At 41.5% G+C, this 12,880-nt stretch overlaps 1 protein-coding gene across 8 annotated transcripts in view; it reads right to left on the reverse strand.

Annotated features, from left to right (window-relative positions):
- Positions 1-12,880, reverse strand: part of LOC117270924 (BTB/POZ domain-containing protein KCTD1-like) — an 84,114-nt gene that overhangs the window by 46,221 nt on the left and 25,013 nt on the right. For 7 of the 8 annotated variants that reach the window (XR_013491732.1, XR_013491731.1, XR_013491730.1 and 4 more), the window contains exon 2: positions 10,842-11,020. Coding sequence is in view for 5 of the 8 variants with exons in the window: in XM_033648935.2 (XP_033504826.1) it covers positions 10,842-11,020 (179 nt within the window). In the remaining 3 variants the exon portion in view is untranslated. The remainder of the gene's footprint in view (positions 1-10,841; positions 11,021-12,880) is intronic. The other variant, XM_078169063.1, reaches the window with a different exon arrangement.

Here is a 12,880-nt window from a genome sequence, read left to right on the forward strand (position 1 = left end):
GTTGGTCCTGAAGCCAGTGATGGTCCTCATTCCACTCCAGAACTCTCTCATGTTGTTCTGCTGGAGTTTCCTCTCCAGCTTCCTCCTGTACCTCTCCTTAGCCTCCCTGATCTGTATTGTTCTCACCTCCTCCCTGTTACCAGCTCTGAAGGCCCTCTTCTTTGTGTTGAGAATGGCTTTGATGTCCTTTGTTACCCATGGTTTGTTATTTGGGTAACAATGGACAGTCCTGGCTGGGACAGCGGAGTCCACACAGAAGCTGATGTAGTCCATGATGCATTCTGTGAGCCTGTCAATGTCCTCCCCATGTGGCTCACAGAGTGCCTGCCAGTCTGTCACCCCAAAACAGCCCTGCAGTGTCTCATAAGCCTCCTCCGGCCATCTCCTCACTGTCCTCATGGTCGCAGGCTGGCTCTTGACTAGTGGTACATAGCAGGGGTTGAGGTGTACCAGGCTGTGATCTGATCTACCCAGAGGGGAGAGGGGGGAGCAGCTGTATGCATCCTCAGCGTTTGCATACAGCAAGTCCAGTGTTCTCTCCTCTCTGGTAGGACAGCTCACATAATGTGTAAATGTGGGCAAAGTTGTTTCCATGGTAACATGGTTGAAGTCACCCGAGATAGCTATTAAGGCACTCGGGTGTTTAGTCTGCAGGCGGGCTATGGCGGAGTGAATGACGTCACATGCCGACGTCGGGTTGGCAGAGGGGGGGATGTAAACAGTTACAATAATGGCATGTGTAAACTCCCTGGGCAAATAATATGGCCTGAGTCCAACAGCAAACAGTTCAATGTCCGGACAACAGATTAATGGAAATATGGTCAGGACTGCACCAGCGGTTATTTACTAGAACAGCAAGCCCCCCTCCTTTGCGCTTACCGCTCTCGGTGCAGTCCTGGTTGGCAGTCTGAAAGCCACTGATGGAGACGTTGTTGTCTGGAATGTCCTGGTGAGGCCATGTCTCAGTGAAGCACATAAGACTACATTCCGGGTACTCCTTTTGACTCCTGGCGGCTGCTGTTAGCTCGTCCATCTTATTTGCCAGCGACCTCATGTTGCCCATGATGAGAGAGGGGAGACACGGCTTATATCTTCTCTTCTCCATAGGCCTCCGTTGTCTCAACCCTGCTTTTTTCCGCCGCTGTTTACTTCCTCCCCTGCATCCTCTGTGTGTTTTCCTCCACAATTCAGCTGGTATATCTGATGTTCTGACCGTTATGGATCTGATCTGATCTGAATTTATAGGCGGTTAAGGAATTATGTAACAACAGTAAATAAAAAGAAAAAGCAACTATTTTGCGGGAATAAAATTAAAGATGTAAAGAATGACATGAATAAGTTGTGGAGTTTAGCAAAAGGGATGATGGGTTGTAAACCCAAATTCTACCCAGCATATCTTGATGTGGAAGGGAAATTCTTGACTAAACCAGTTCAAATTGTTAATTAGTTTAATGATTATTTTCATGATAAGATAAACAGTCTGATGAGCAATATGAACTATACAAATAATAATATCTCCATAACACTTACTAAGGATTTAGAATAAGAATAAGAACATGTAAATTCAAAATAGTTAAAGTGACAGTTACAGATGTTAAATGTCTGCTTTAGAAATTCAAGGAATTAAACACCAAGTGCAAATTTCTCAAAATGGTTGCCAATGTAATTGCTGCTCCTGTCTTTGTTATTGCTGCGCATGTCTGATCTTTGTTTAAGACATGTAATATGTTTGATCTTTAACAAAGACAAGTGCTTATGCTGGTGCTAATGGGGATCCATATAAAAAAACAAAAAAATGTCTCCTGGTGAGGTAGGCCGTGTTAACTCCTTTACTTTTGTGAAAAAAAGCATTGACAAGTGTATCTGTGATGTCCTAAAACACATTACAACATCAAAAGAGTCAGTAAACTGAGTCAGCAATGTAAGCTACACTGCAAGATCTATATAGCTATGGTTTGCTAACATTAGCTACCATTAGTCACCATTGCTACTGGTCTCACCAGAGCATGTAAGACTGGAGCAGCTAACGCCTTGAGTGTTTTGAGCGGGGCAAAGGTTTATTTTAAAGCTTATGAATTAAACTTTTCATTTGTGAGTGGTATAATGTTTTTCCTTTGTCAAAGGTCACATAGTCTTACTTTAAGAAACTTTATCTAATGTTGTCAGAGATACAATAAAGAGGGCAGTGTGAGTGGTTTAGTTAAGTTAATGGACCACCAGCACTTACTGGATTAAATGAAAACCTTTATATAATGAGTCAATCAAGGTAGACACGCTGAATGCCACTTGGCAGATTTAAAGTGTTTGGACAATCACCTCCATTATATTTGATGTTTAAAGCGTCATGAGGGTGGCCATGTAATCAGTCATTAATCTGCAGAGGCATCAAGAGCAACAAGTAAAAAATTAAAGCTGCAAGCAGCATTGTTTTGGCCTCCAGCTCAAGTAGCAACAGTAGTATAAGTAATAAAGGCTGTAGAATATGTGATAGATGGAAAACGCTGATATATAATGTTTAGATGCTGTTTAAAATGGAGATTCTGCTGCTGTAATCTCTGCTTTTGAGATTGTGACACACGCACACACACACACACAGGCCAGTGTCTGTGGGTAAATGTAGCCGTTGTCATGGTGATTAATGATTGGCAGGTGCAGCAGAGAGGGACAGACAGGGGCAGAGACTAGTCCCTCCCATTCCCAAACCGTGAGTCCAATCATCAATATAAGCATACCAGCAGAGAGATACACTTTTCCCAAACGCACACATATGTTTGTGATGTTTGTGGTGTCAAGAATGTGATCATGCTTGCAAGTTTAAAATGTGTTGCCCCTCAGCTCTTTTCTAGAAATTTCTCCTCTCAGTTTACATGAGAGAAAGTCACCGCTCCCTTTGCTTTGGAGGGCCATGGCTCTCGTGCCCACCCAATTTGGCCCTGTGCCCTTGAAAAAAATATCTGCCCTAAGGCCACAGTGGCCTTGATGCCCCGCCCACACTGCTCCAGGTGATTCTGCGGTTTTCTCCTCTGCCTCTTTCCTGTCAACACGGCTTTGACAAAAAAATAATGCGATGACATTCTGGATTCTTATTGGGCAACATCAAATGAGACGATGCGTAGCCTACATCACCGAATGTACATGAACCGCTCGGACGGGCTATAATGACAGTTTGACACCAGTCTATCACCAGCCAACCAGGAGACTTCATGAAACGCCCAGGCAGGGATCGGTACCGAGACCTCCGTGTTAAACAACCCAAGGCAAGTTTAATCAACACCGTAATAATAGTAAGCTCCGCCATTATCGGCGTTACTTTTTAAAGTTTCGGTTTTATGTGTCATCATTCTGCAGCCTCTCTCCTGCTCTCTGCATGTCACCCCTCACAGCACGCACACACACACAGACACACAAACTCAACAGCAGAGAGGCCGCGGTGCATATGAAGGGAATATAACTTCAAGATTACTCTAGTTAACGACAGCTACGGCGGCGTCATATGACGCAAGTCAAGTGCCGCCTCCAACACACACAAAAAGCGTCACGCTGCAAGTCCTTAAAAACTCTCCAGCTAATTCAGAATGCAGCAGCATGTGTACTAACAGGAACTAAGAAACGAGATCATATTTCTCCTGTTTTAGCTTCTCTGCACTGGCTCCCTGTAAAATCCAGAATTGAATTTAAAATCCTACTGCTAACTTATAAAGCTCTAAATGGTCAAGCTCCGTCATATCTTAGAGAGCTCATAGTGCCATATTATCCCACCAGAACACTGCGCTCTGAGAATGCAGGGTTACTCGTGGTCCCTAAAGTCTCCAAAAGTAGATCAGGAGCCAGAGCCTTCAGCTATCAGGCTCCTCTCCTGTGGAATCATCTTCCTGTTATGGTCTGGGAGGCAGACACCGTCTCCACATTTAAGACTAGACTTAAGACTTTCCTCTTTGATAAAGCTTATAGTTAGGGCCGGCTCAGGCTTGCCTAGTTAGGCTGACTTAGGCCTAGTCTGCCGGAGGACCCCCCTATAATACACCGGGCACCTTCTCTCCTTCTCTCTCTCTCTCTCTCTCGTATCCTATTACTGCATCTTGCTAACTCGGCCATTCTGGATGTCACTAACTCAGCTTGTTCTCCGGAAGCCTTTGTGCTCCACTGTCTCTCAGATTAACTCATATCGCAGCGGTGCCTGGATAGCGTGATGTGTATGGTTGTGCTGCTGCCGTGGTCCTGCCAGATGCCTCCTGCTGCTGCTGCCATCATTAGTCATTAGTCATACTTCTACTGTTATTATACACATATGATTATTGTCACACATGTATACTGCCAGATATTAATATATACTTTCAACATATTGTATCACAGTAGCCAGAACTATAACTATAATATTATTACTTTAATTAATGTTAGCTACTGTCATTACCGTCTGTCCTGCATCTCTCTCTCTCTCTCTCTCTCTCTCTCTCTCTCTGTCTCTGTCTCTCTTTCTGTCTCATTGTGTCATATGGATTACTGTTAATTTATTATGCTGATCTGTTCTGTACGACATCTATTGCACGTCTGTCTGTCCTGGAAGAGGGATCCCTCCTCAGTTGCTCTTCCTCAGGTTTCTACCGTTTTTTTCCCCCATTAAAGGGGGTTTTTTGGGGAGTTTTTCCTTATCTGCTGTGAGGGTCCAAAGCACAGAGGGATGTCGTATGCTGTAAAGCCCTGTGAGGCAAATTGTGATTTTTGGTGCTGGGCTTTATAAATAAAATTGATTGATTGATTGATATTACTTATTATACTCATTATTATTACTTGAGCTCATTTTATTTATTCATTTGACAGATAGCTATACATCCTTAGTCCTTAAATTAAATTCATTATGGATGTGGACTTAAAAACATTGTTTTACTGTATGGCCTCGCTGCCCTGGCTTTTGGCTTTTGTGCCCTCAAAAAATTAACAACGCGAAAGGACAAGTGGCCTTGCCCCTAAAATGACGAAATTCCAGGCCTGATAGACACCAATTATAAACTCCAAATTTCTCCAAATTTGCTCATGGTACTTTAAGAGGCACAGATTAAAAATGGTAAATGATATTAAAAATGATGGAGACATGGCTGAATAGATGAGACCTGTGGCAACATTTGCATGGCTTAAAGTGAAATTTTACCTGAGCCTGAAACCTGAAACCTGGGGGGGTACATCTTTTGCACAGCAGCAATCTTTGTCAATTGTCTATCTATAATTTTGCGCCCTCCTCGAACCATGCCCACCTCCATTTATTTTTCACCCCTCTCTCCAGTGCTGTTGTATTAACACCGGGTTTAATATATTTTTGCTTCCATCTCTCTGCCCTGCTCTACTCTACTTCAACGCTACTTAGCTCTCTTTCTCTACTCTACCGGTAGACTACCGCATCCACCTGTTGCACAAAACGCACACAGCAGTGTTTCCCCTAGGATGGAGTTGTAGCAGCGGAGGTGACACATGAAAAATAATTTTCACAATTGTGAAACTTTTTTGTATGCTTGCACAACACAGCCTGCTGGGATGTTTCTATGTATCTACTGGCACCAGAAGGGCTCTTTAGGACTAAGTACATACAGTACATTTGTGGACAGTAATGAGCAGGTGAAATGTCTGTCTAGCTTACATGAGGTGAAAAGTCACTTGACATTTTGTGCTATGACCTATTTAAGTGCTGGAAGTTGTTATTTACATGACAACATCTGAACGCAACACAAGCTCAGCGCCAAATGAGTGCCGTGCTGCGCTGTTGTGCGAGCAGCGTGTTTGTCTGTGCATAACAGCAGTCCTTTGATGGTTATTTACACACTGTCCATTTCAATAACTTTGTCAGCTGACAAACTGCGCCAGGCTCGGGTCAAGTTTGGTGAGGAAAATGCGGCCCGAGCCGTGCTCTAGCATGCTCACCCTCTCCTCTCCTCTTACATGCTTTACTTTACTCACAAGTGTGTGAATTGACCTGGATATGAAACGTTGGTCAAATAATAACGATTGAAGCGCTAAAATGGGAAAAAAAAAATCAGCAGCGGTCATATTTAAGCAGCGGTGAGCCGCTGCCATTTGCACACAGGGGAAACACTGCACGGCACGTTGTTTTCTCTGGCGGTCAAGCTAACACAAGCTAATCATTCAAACACAGTTCAATTGTCCATTTCTGATGCACACACATTCATGCACACTCATCTGGTGTAACGGACACCTAAACAATATGTGTTTGGAAGTAGTGTGTGTTGAAACCCTGTTCTGTGTGTGTGTGTGTGTGTGTGTGTGTGAATGTGTGTGTGTGTGCGCGCGTGTGTGTGTGTGTATATGCTGTTTTTAGACCCTCCCCACTCAGCCCTTATTGGCCAGCTGAGTTTGATAATGCTATACCATTGGTGGAACTACCCATGTGCTTTGCTGAAAATCAGAAGATGATTTGTTAAATGCTAACTTATGCCAAGTTGTTGCCACAAAAAAAATAAAAAATAAAAATAAATACTAGAAATGTCCATCAAGCCGGAAATCTGGCGCCACGCCGGAGTACTTTAAGCCCTGCATTTGAAAGCTGGAATGGAGTCTGTAGCAAATGTATGGAGAAGCTGTACAGGCTAGAATAAGCCCAATGATTGGTCCCTTTCTCCACCTGCTCCCATTCATTTCCTATGGGACATCTTTCGAAGATCGTCAGGACATTTTGTGGCACGTCAACTTTGAGAGCTTATCAAATCCAAACCATTCGAGTAATGACAAAGACATTGTCATTATACAGAACTTTTGTTCAGCAGGGTGTGAGCTGTCATGTGTGCAAGGTTGAAGCTGATATGATAAACGGCCTCAGAGGAGATAGCTTTTGAAAAAGCCAATTTGGGAGCCGAAGTCTTACTTTGAAAGGGCAAATAGTTCACTTCCTGTTGGATTTAGGTCAGGGGTGTCAGTGTGTGATTTATAGGTCTTGATGAGATAAACAAGCCAGTTTTTGTTTGATCTTTCAATGACATTCCTACGGGCTGTAGTGGGCATTTTTGTGTGCCTATGTGACGCTAGAGAGCACATTTTGGCACTTTAGGGGTTCATTTTTGCATTTTATCAACTTTTTCGCCAGGCCTGACATGCATGCCAAGTTTGGTGAGTTTTTGAGCATGTTTAGGAGGTCAAATTTGTGCTTGAAGAGGCGGCGGGAGAAAGAATAAAGAATAAACGCAGGACTTGACTGCCTACGGGCTCAGTCCCCAAAAACTTACGGGGATTAAGATGTACAATGAGCCATGGGAACATCTACGAAAACACAGACTAATTGTATCAGCAAAGAGAAACAGTGGTTGCAAGTTCACTGACGGATGATTCACAGGGCAAACCATAGAGAGTGGATGCGATTAGATATGTCTGCTGTTTGTCTACCTCTTGTAGTTAAATGGTCCTCAGCTATGTATTTGTGGTTCGCTGTGCAACTGCATCCCTCAATTTTCTGTCTTCAGAATTCATAAATACACCCAGTTGTAATGATGTAAATAATTTATTAGGGACCGAGCCCGAAGGTTAGTCTATTGTTTTTGCTGCGTTTATTATTCTTTCTCCTGCCGCCTCTTTGAGCTGGAATTTGACCCCCTAAACATGCTCAAAAACTCACCAAAATTGGCACGCATGTCAGGCCTGGCGAAAAAGTTGATAAAATGCAAAAATGAACCCCTCAAGTGCCAAAATGTGCTCTCTAGCATCACATAGGCACACAAAAATGCCTACTACGGCCCATATCTTTTACTGTTTTTAATCTGTGCCTCGCAAAGTACCATGAGCAAATGTGGAGAAATTGACAGTTTATAATGGGTGTGTATTGCACGGAATGCTGTGAGCTAGAGTGGAGAGGGCTCTAGAAATCGTCTAAAACTTTTGTTTTTAACTGGCTGCCATGGCCACAATTTTCACTGTACATACACAGCTTATACCAAAAAACATAGGAAAATTTGTCCTGGTCACAGATATGTTGACATGTAATCTCTCACACGTACACATTTTTGCTGAGTGGCTTCAAAGCGAAGGGAGCGCCGATTTTTTTCTCATTCACTCCCATGTAAACTGAGAGAAGAAATTTCTGGAAAACAGCTGAGGTGCAACACATTTGTAACTCGCTCGTGTGATCACATTTTTGACTCTACAAATATAAAACATGACACGTGCGTTCACAAGAAGTGGATCTCTCTCACCATCACTTTATTTTCATGATTGGACCAACGGTTTGGGAATGGGAAGAACTTGTTCGAGAAATTTCAAACCCATATTAAACAGCCTTTGCTAATCTGCTCTCTCATGAGCTCTTTGTGTGCCCCTCAGGTGCAGGCAAGTCATTAATCGCCATGACAACGGCTGCACACACAGACAGCACACAATCTTTAAAGGACAGATTACAGCAGCAGAATCCTCATTTGAAACAGCAAATAGGCCTACACATTATTAATCCCTAAAGTGCCAAAATGGGCTCTCTAGCGCCACCTAGGCGCACTAAAATGGCCACTGCAGCCCATAGGAATGTCTAGACAGATCAAACCAAAATTGGCGTGTTCGACCTACAAATCATGCGCTGACACCCATGACCTAAATCCAACAGGAAGTGAGCTATTTGCCTTTTCAAAGTAAGATTTCGCCTCAAACGTGCTCTTCTTCAAAAAACATCTCCTCCTACACCGTTTATTGTATTGGCTTCAAAGATGCACACATGCCAGCTCAACTGCTGCTAAACAGATCTTCTGTATAACTTCATCTCTCTCACCATCACATTATTTTGATGATTGGACCAACGGTTTGGGAATGGGAAGAACTTGTTCGAGGAGTTAAATCTCCCCTAAAAGAGGTCTCTTCTCTGTGTTCTGTCTGTCTTTCTAAGCTCTTCTGCCAGGTGCACCTACTTCATTACCATGGCAACCACTGTCACACACAAACTCACAGAAACATGATGTGTGTGCGTGTCTATATCTTACATGCAGACATGACAGGGGCAGAATCTCCATTTTAATAATTAAGTTTATTGAGGAAAATATTCCGTTTTCATTTCAACATTTCAAAAGGCTGTCGCTTGAAAGTGGTGAGAGATACAGGCATACTGTAAATAAGAAAACTATTCATCATGACCCAAAGTTTGTGATGGGAGTAAATTAAGTCATCTAATTTGCATATTGTGGTGTCACTAGGCTGCGGCCATATTGGATTTCATAAATCTCAGTAAAACAGCATTTTAAACATATTTACACAGTAGATTTCTTTTGTTTTGTGTTGTTTTGTCATCTCATCCTCAAAAAAGAGAGGGGAATCTGATGGGAGTAAATTACCTCATCTAATTTGCATATTGTGGCGTCATTAGGCGGCTGCCATATTGGATTTCATAAATCTCAGTAAAACAGCATTTTGAACATATTTACACAGTAGATTTGTTTTGTGTTGTTTTTGTCATCTCATCCTCAAAAAATAGAGGGGAATCTGATGGGAGTAAATTCACTCATCTAATTTGCATATTGTGACATCACTTCTACATACCTACTAGCTACAGAAAGCATTCAAACATCAACATGTTCTGCTCTGTAAGGATTTTTTGTTTGTGGCAATGTGTTTGATATTTCTAAATAATTCACAATGACGACATAAGCTGGAGGCCGAAACGGGCACGAGTGCGAGGTTCCTACCAATGCTGCTTGCAGCTTTAATTTTAATTGGATTTTAAAGAGGTAATAAATGAATAAATGAATGTATTGTAATATATTGAAGTAATCAAATGAAGAACTTGCAGGGTTCACCAAGGACAAAATAACATGGAAATAATTCTAACCTAATATATATATTAAGAAGTTTTCATCTGAGGTTCAAATTCAAGGATAGCTTTCAAACTTTTGAAAAATCTTGAGGGAATTTTTCCACTTAAACTTTAAATCGATCTACTTTGGCCATAAAGAAAACTAGGGGGTACCTGTGATTTTATTTTGTAAATTTTAAGTTGTGTTTAGCCCTTAAAAAACCCTGAAAACAACAGCTAGTAACTTTAACACAATTAACTTTGAGTCATATGCTGAAACTGTCACTAAACTATGAAAGAAGTACATGAGATAGATAGTCTGTGAAAATAATCATGTCCTGCCTCCTCTTAGTGCGTCTAATGGCATTTGCTAGAATCAGACCGGAGTTGACATAAAACAACCAATCAGAGACAAGGAGTCTCTCGTGCAGCTGTCAATCATGTCAATCACTGCTTGTAAAATGCAGTCAAACAGTCAAACTAGGAAGTCACTAAAATATGTTTGTATTAGAGACTCCTCAGCTCTGATTGGTTGTTTTGGTTGATTTGCATTAAGGCCATTAGAAATGCTGCAAGGCAACAGAGAAGGCACAGTTGAGTATGATTTGTTTCACAGAGTGTCTGTCTCATTTAGACAGACTGTTTGAGCAAATATGAAAAAGTTATTTTTTATCAACCACAGCTTAACCCATGTAGAGAACCCATAAAAGAACCCCTGACAAATTAAATGATTAGTTTAACTAGAGTCCCTTAAAATGTCATGAATTTAAACCTGAAACTAGACCAGAACAACTATACAACACTTTATTTGAATAATTAATGAATTGTCAAAAACTTCAAATTAATATTAAAATTAGGGGAAAGTCATATACCCTTATAAAATCTACTTGAGTTTTTGATCAAGGGCTTTTGAACTAAAGGTGTTTAGTTTTCAGGTTTTAGTGGTTTATTTTTTGCCTTTTCACATTAATGGTCAACTTAAGGAATGACCACCATGATGACCTACCAAACACCTTGATTTAAAGTATGGTGTTCCATAAGTTCGATGAGGAGTTAAAGGTGGATGTGTGTCTCTCACCTTGACTCAGGGTACTTTGTAAGGGTGGCCAGACTGCTGGTGTACATGTGCCCTCCTACGTCAATGTGGACAGGTGCGTTGGTTTTGGTGAGCTGGGCTGGTGTTGGGATCCCAGTGGAACTCACAGGAGACATAGAGACTAGCTGCTGACTCGTCGTACTGCTGCTGCCACAGCTGTCCTGGGACACAAAACACACACACACACACACACACACACACACACACACACAGTAGTGGTATAAAAGTAATTATTTTAGAGTGCTTAGGCAAATGTCTACAGCAGAGTTACAAATGAAGCTCAGCATACGTTCAATCAGCAAGACTTTCTTTCTGCTCATCCATTCACAATTCTCTCCCTCCCACTCCCACTGCTTCCTCTAATCACCTGACTAAGGGTGTTCACTCTTCTAGTTATCCAATCAAACTTTGCAACAGTCTATATCGGCCAATCAGTAGGCTGTACCCAAATATTCGGATATTCGAATATTCGTTTCTGTGGGTAAGTATTCGTTATAGGGTTGTCAAAAGTATCGATACTCTGAAAAGTATCGATACTCAAATGCTGTATCCGGATACAATACTAATTTACAAAAGTATCGATACTAACAGTGCACGCCACCTCAGTGCCTGTCGGGTGCGTGCAACGGGTCCGACGGACACTCACTGTGCAGGCAGCGTCTGGCAGGCACAGAGCCCTCGCTGCAACCCGGCTTGTTGTCGTCGCTGTGCATGCATGCACACATTTCTGTTGCTGTAATATGGCCAGCGCAGCTGCAGGAGGATCAGAGCAGCCAGTTTTGGTCAAAAATGATAAAGGAAAAAGCGCTCTTTGGAAATATTTAGTGATGTGAACACAGCACGCTGCAGACGGCAGGTACAGCCCCTCCCCTCACTAGCAGCTGAGCAGCTGGTGTCGCCAGCATCAAAATAAAATATAACTTCTAATGTTAATGTGGGAGCTAAGCAGAAAACTTTATCAGTCATGCCCGTCTGTGACATTAATAGACAATGTTAGTTTAACAGGACAACACAATTATGTGTGTCTGAAAAAACGTTTGGTTTCTCCCGTAACCCCTGGTTCTCTGATCACATAGTGAGGTAGAAACAGGAGCATCCTGAGCCTAAACTACCAACTCTATTCGTTCAGCAACGAAAATATGGTGCCAATTCACCAGAAGCACAGAAAATAAACAGGGCTGTAGATAAATACATTTGTATGGACAGATCTTGTTTCTAGTTGTTATTTATTTTGGGAGGATTTTTTTTGTTGTTATCATTGATGTTACTGTTCTGATTTTTATTTAAAAAATGACATGCCTCTTAATTTTTTGCTGCTGTATCGAAAATGGTATCGAGTATTGAATATTTTCCTGGGTATCGATATCGAGTTTGAAATTTTAGTATCGTGACAACCCTAATTCGTTATGAAAATTTGGTATTCAATATTTGTTTTTTTATTTACTTTTTTTTTTTTTTTTTTTTTTTTTTACTTTTTTTTTTTTTTTGGTACTAAATGTAGTCTTTTTGTTGTTGGTAAATGTAGGTTATCAATTAAAATCTAAATAAAAATAAAACTTTTAAATTGCATTGTTAAAAATGTGAAAATATAGTATAGCCTATAACTGAGCTTGTGCGCATGGCACGCTTGAGCGCATCCGTCTGAGGCTGTGGATCAATGCCAAGATTTACCACTTTATCACTATTCCCTCGCTGTTTTTTCGTTATCTTTTGAATTTAATATGAATTATGGAACCGTTTTTGTCAACGTTTGTTTCCCCCCGTTTTGTACAATAAATTATTGTTTAAAGTTTCAACAAGTTTCTTTTGGAGTGCGTGACACAAGTGTGTTTTGAAAACGACCGCGGACTGTCACCTGCTCAATGCATCAGTACCTTCGGATGCCATGACAGTAAAAGATTATAGATTAATAGATTATAATAATAATGTCAAAATATCATTTACAGACCGATTTGACCCATTTGCGGGTCCCGCGGGTTACGGGTCGACCCGCGCATCACTACCATAGACTGTATAAAATA

This window comes from Epinephelus lanceolatus, chromosome 6 (genome assembly GCF_041903045.1).
Source record: "Epinephelus lanceolatus isolate andai-2023 chromosome 6, ASM4190304v1, whole genome shotgun sequence".
NCBI lineage: Eukaryota > Metazoa > Chordata > Actinopteri > Perciformes > Serranidae > Epinephelus > Epinephelus lanceolatus.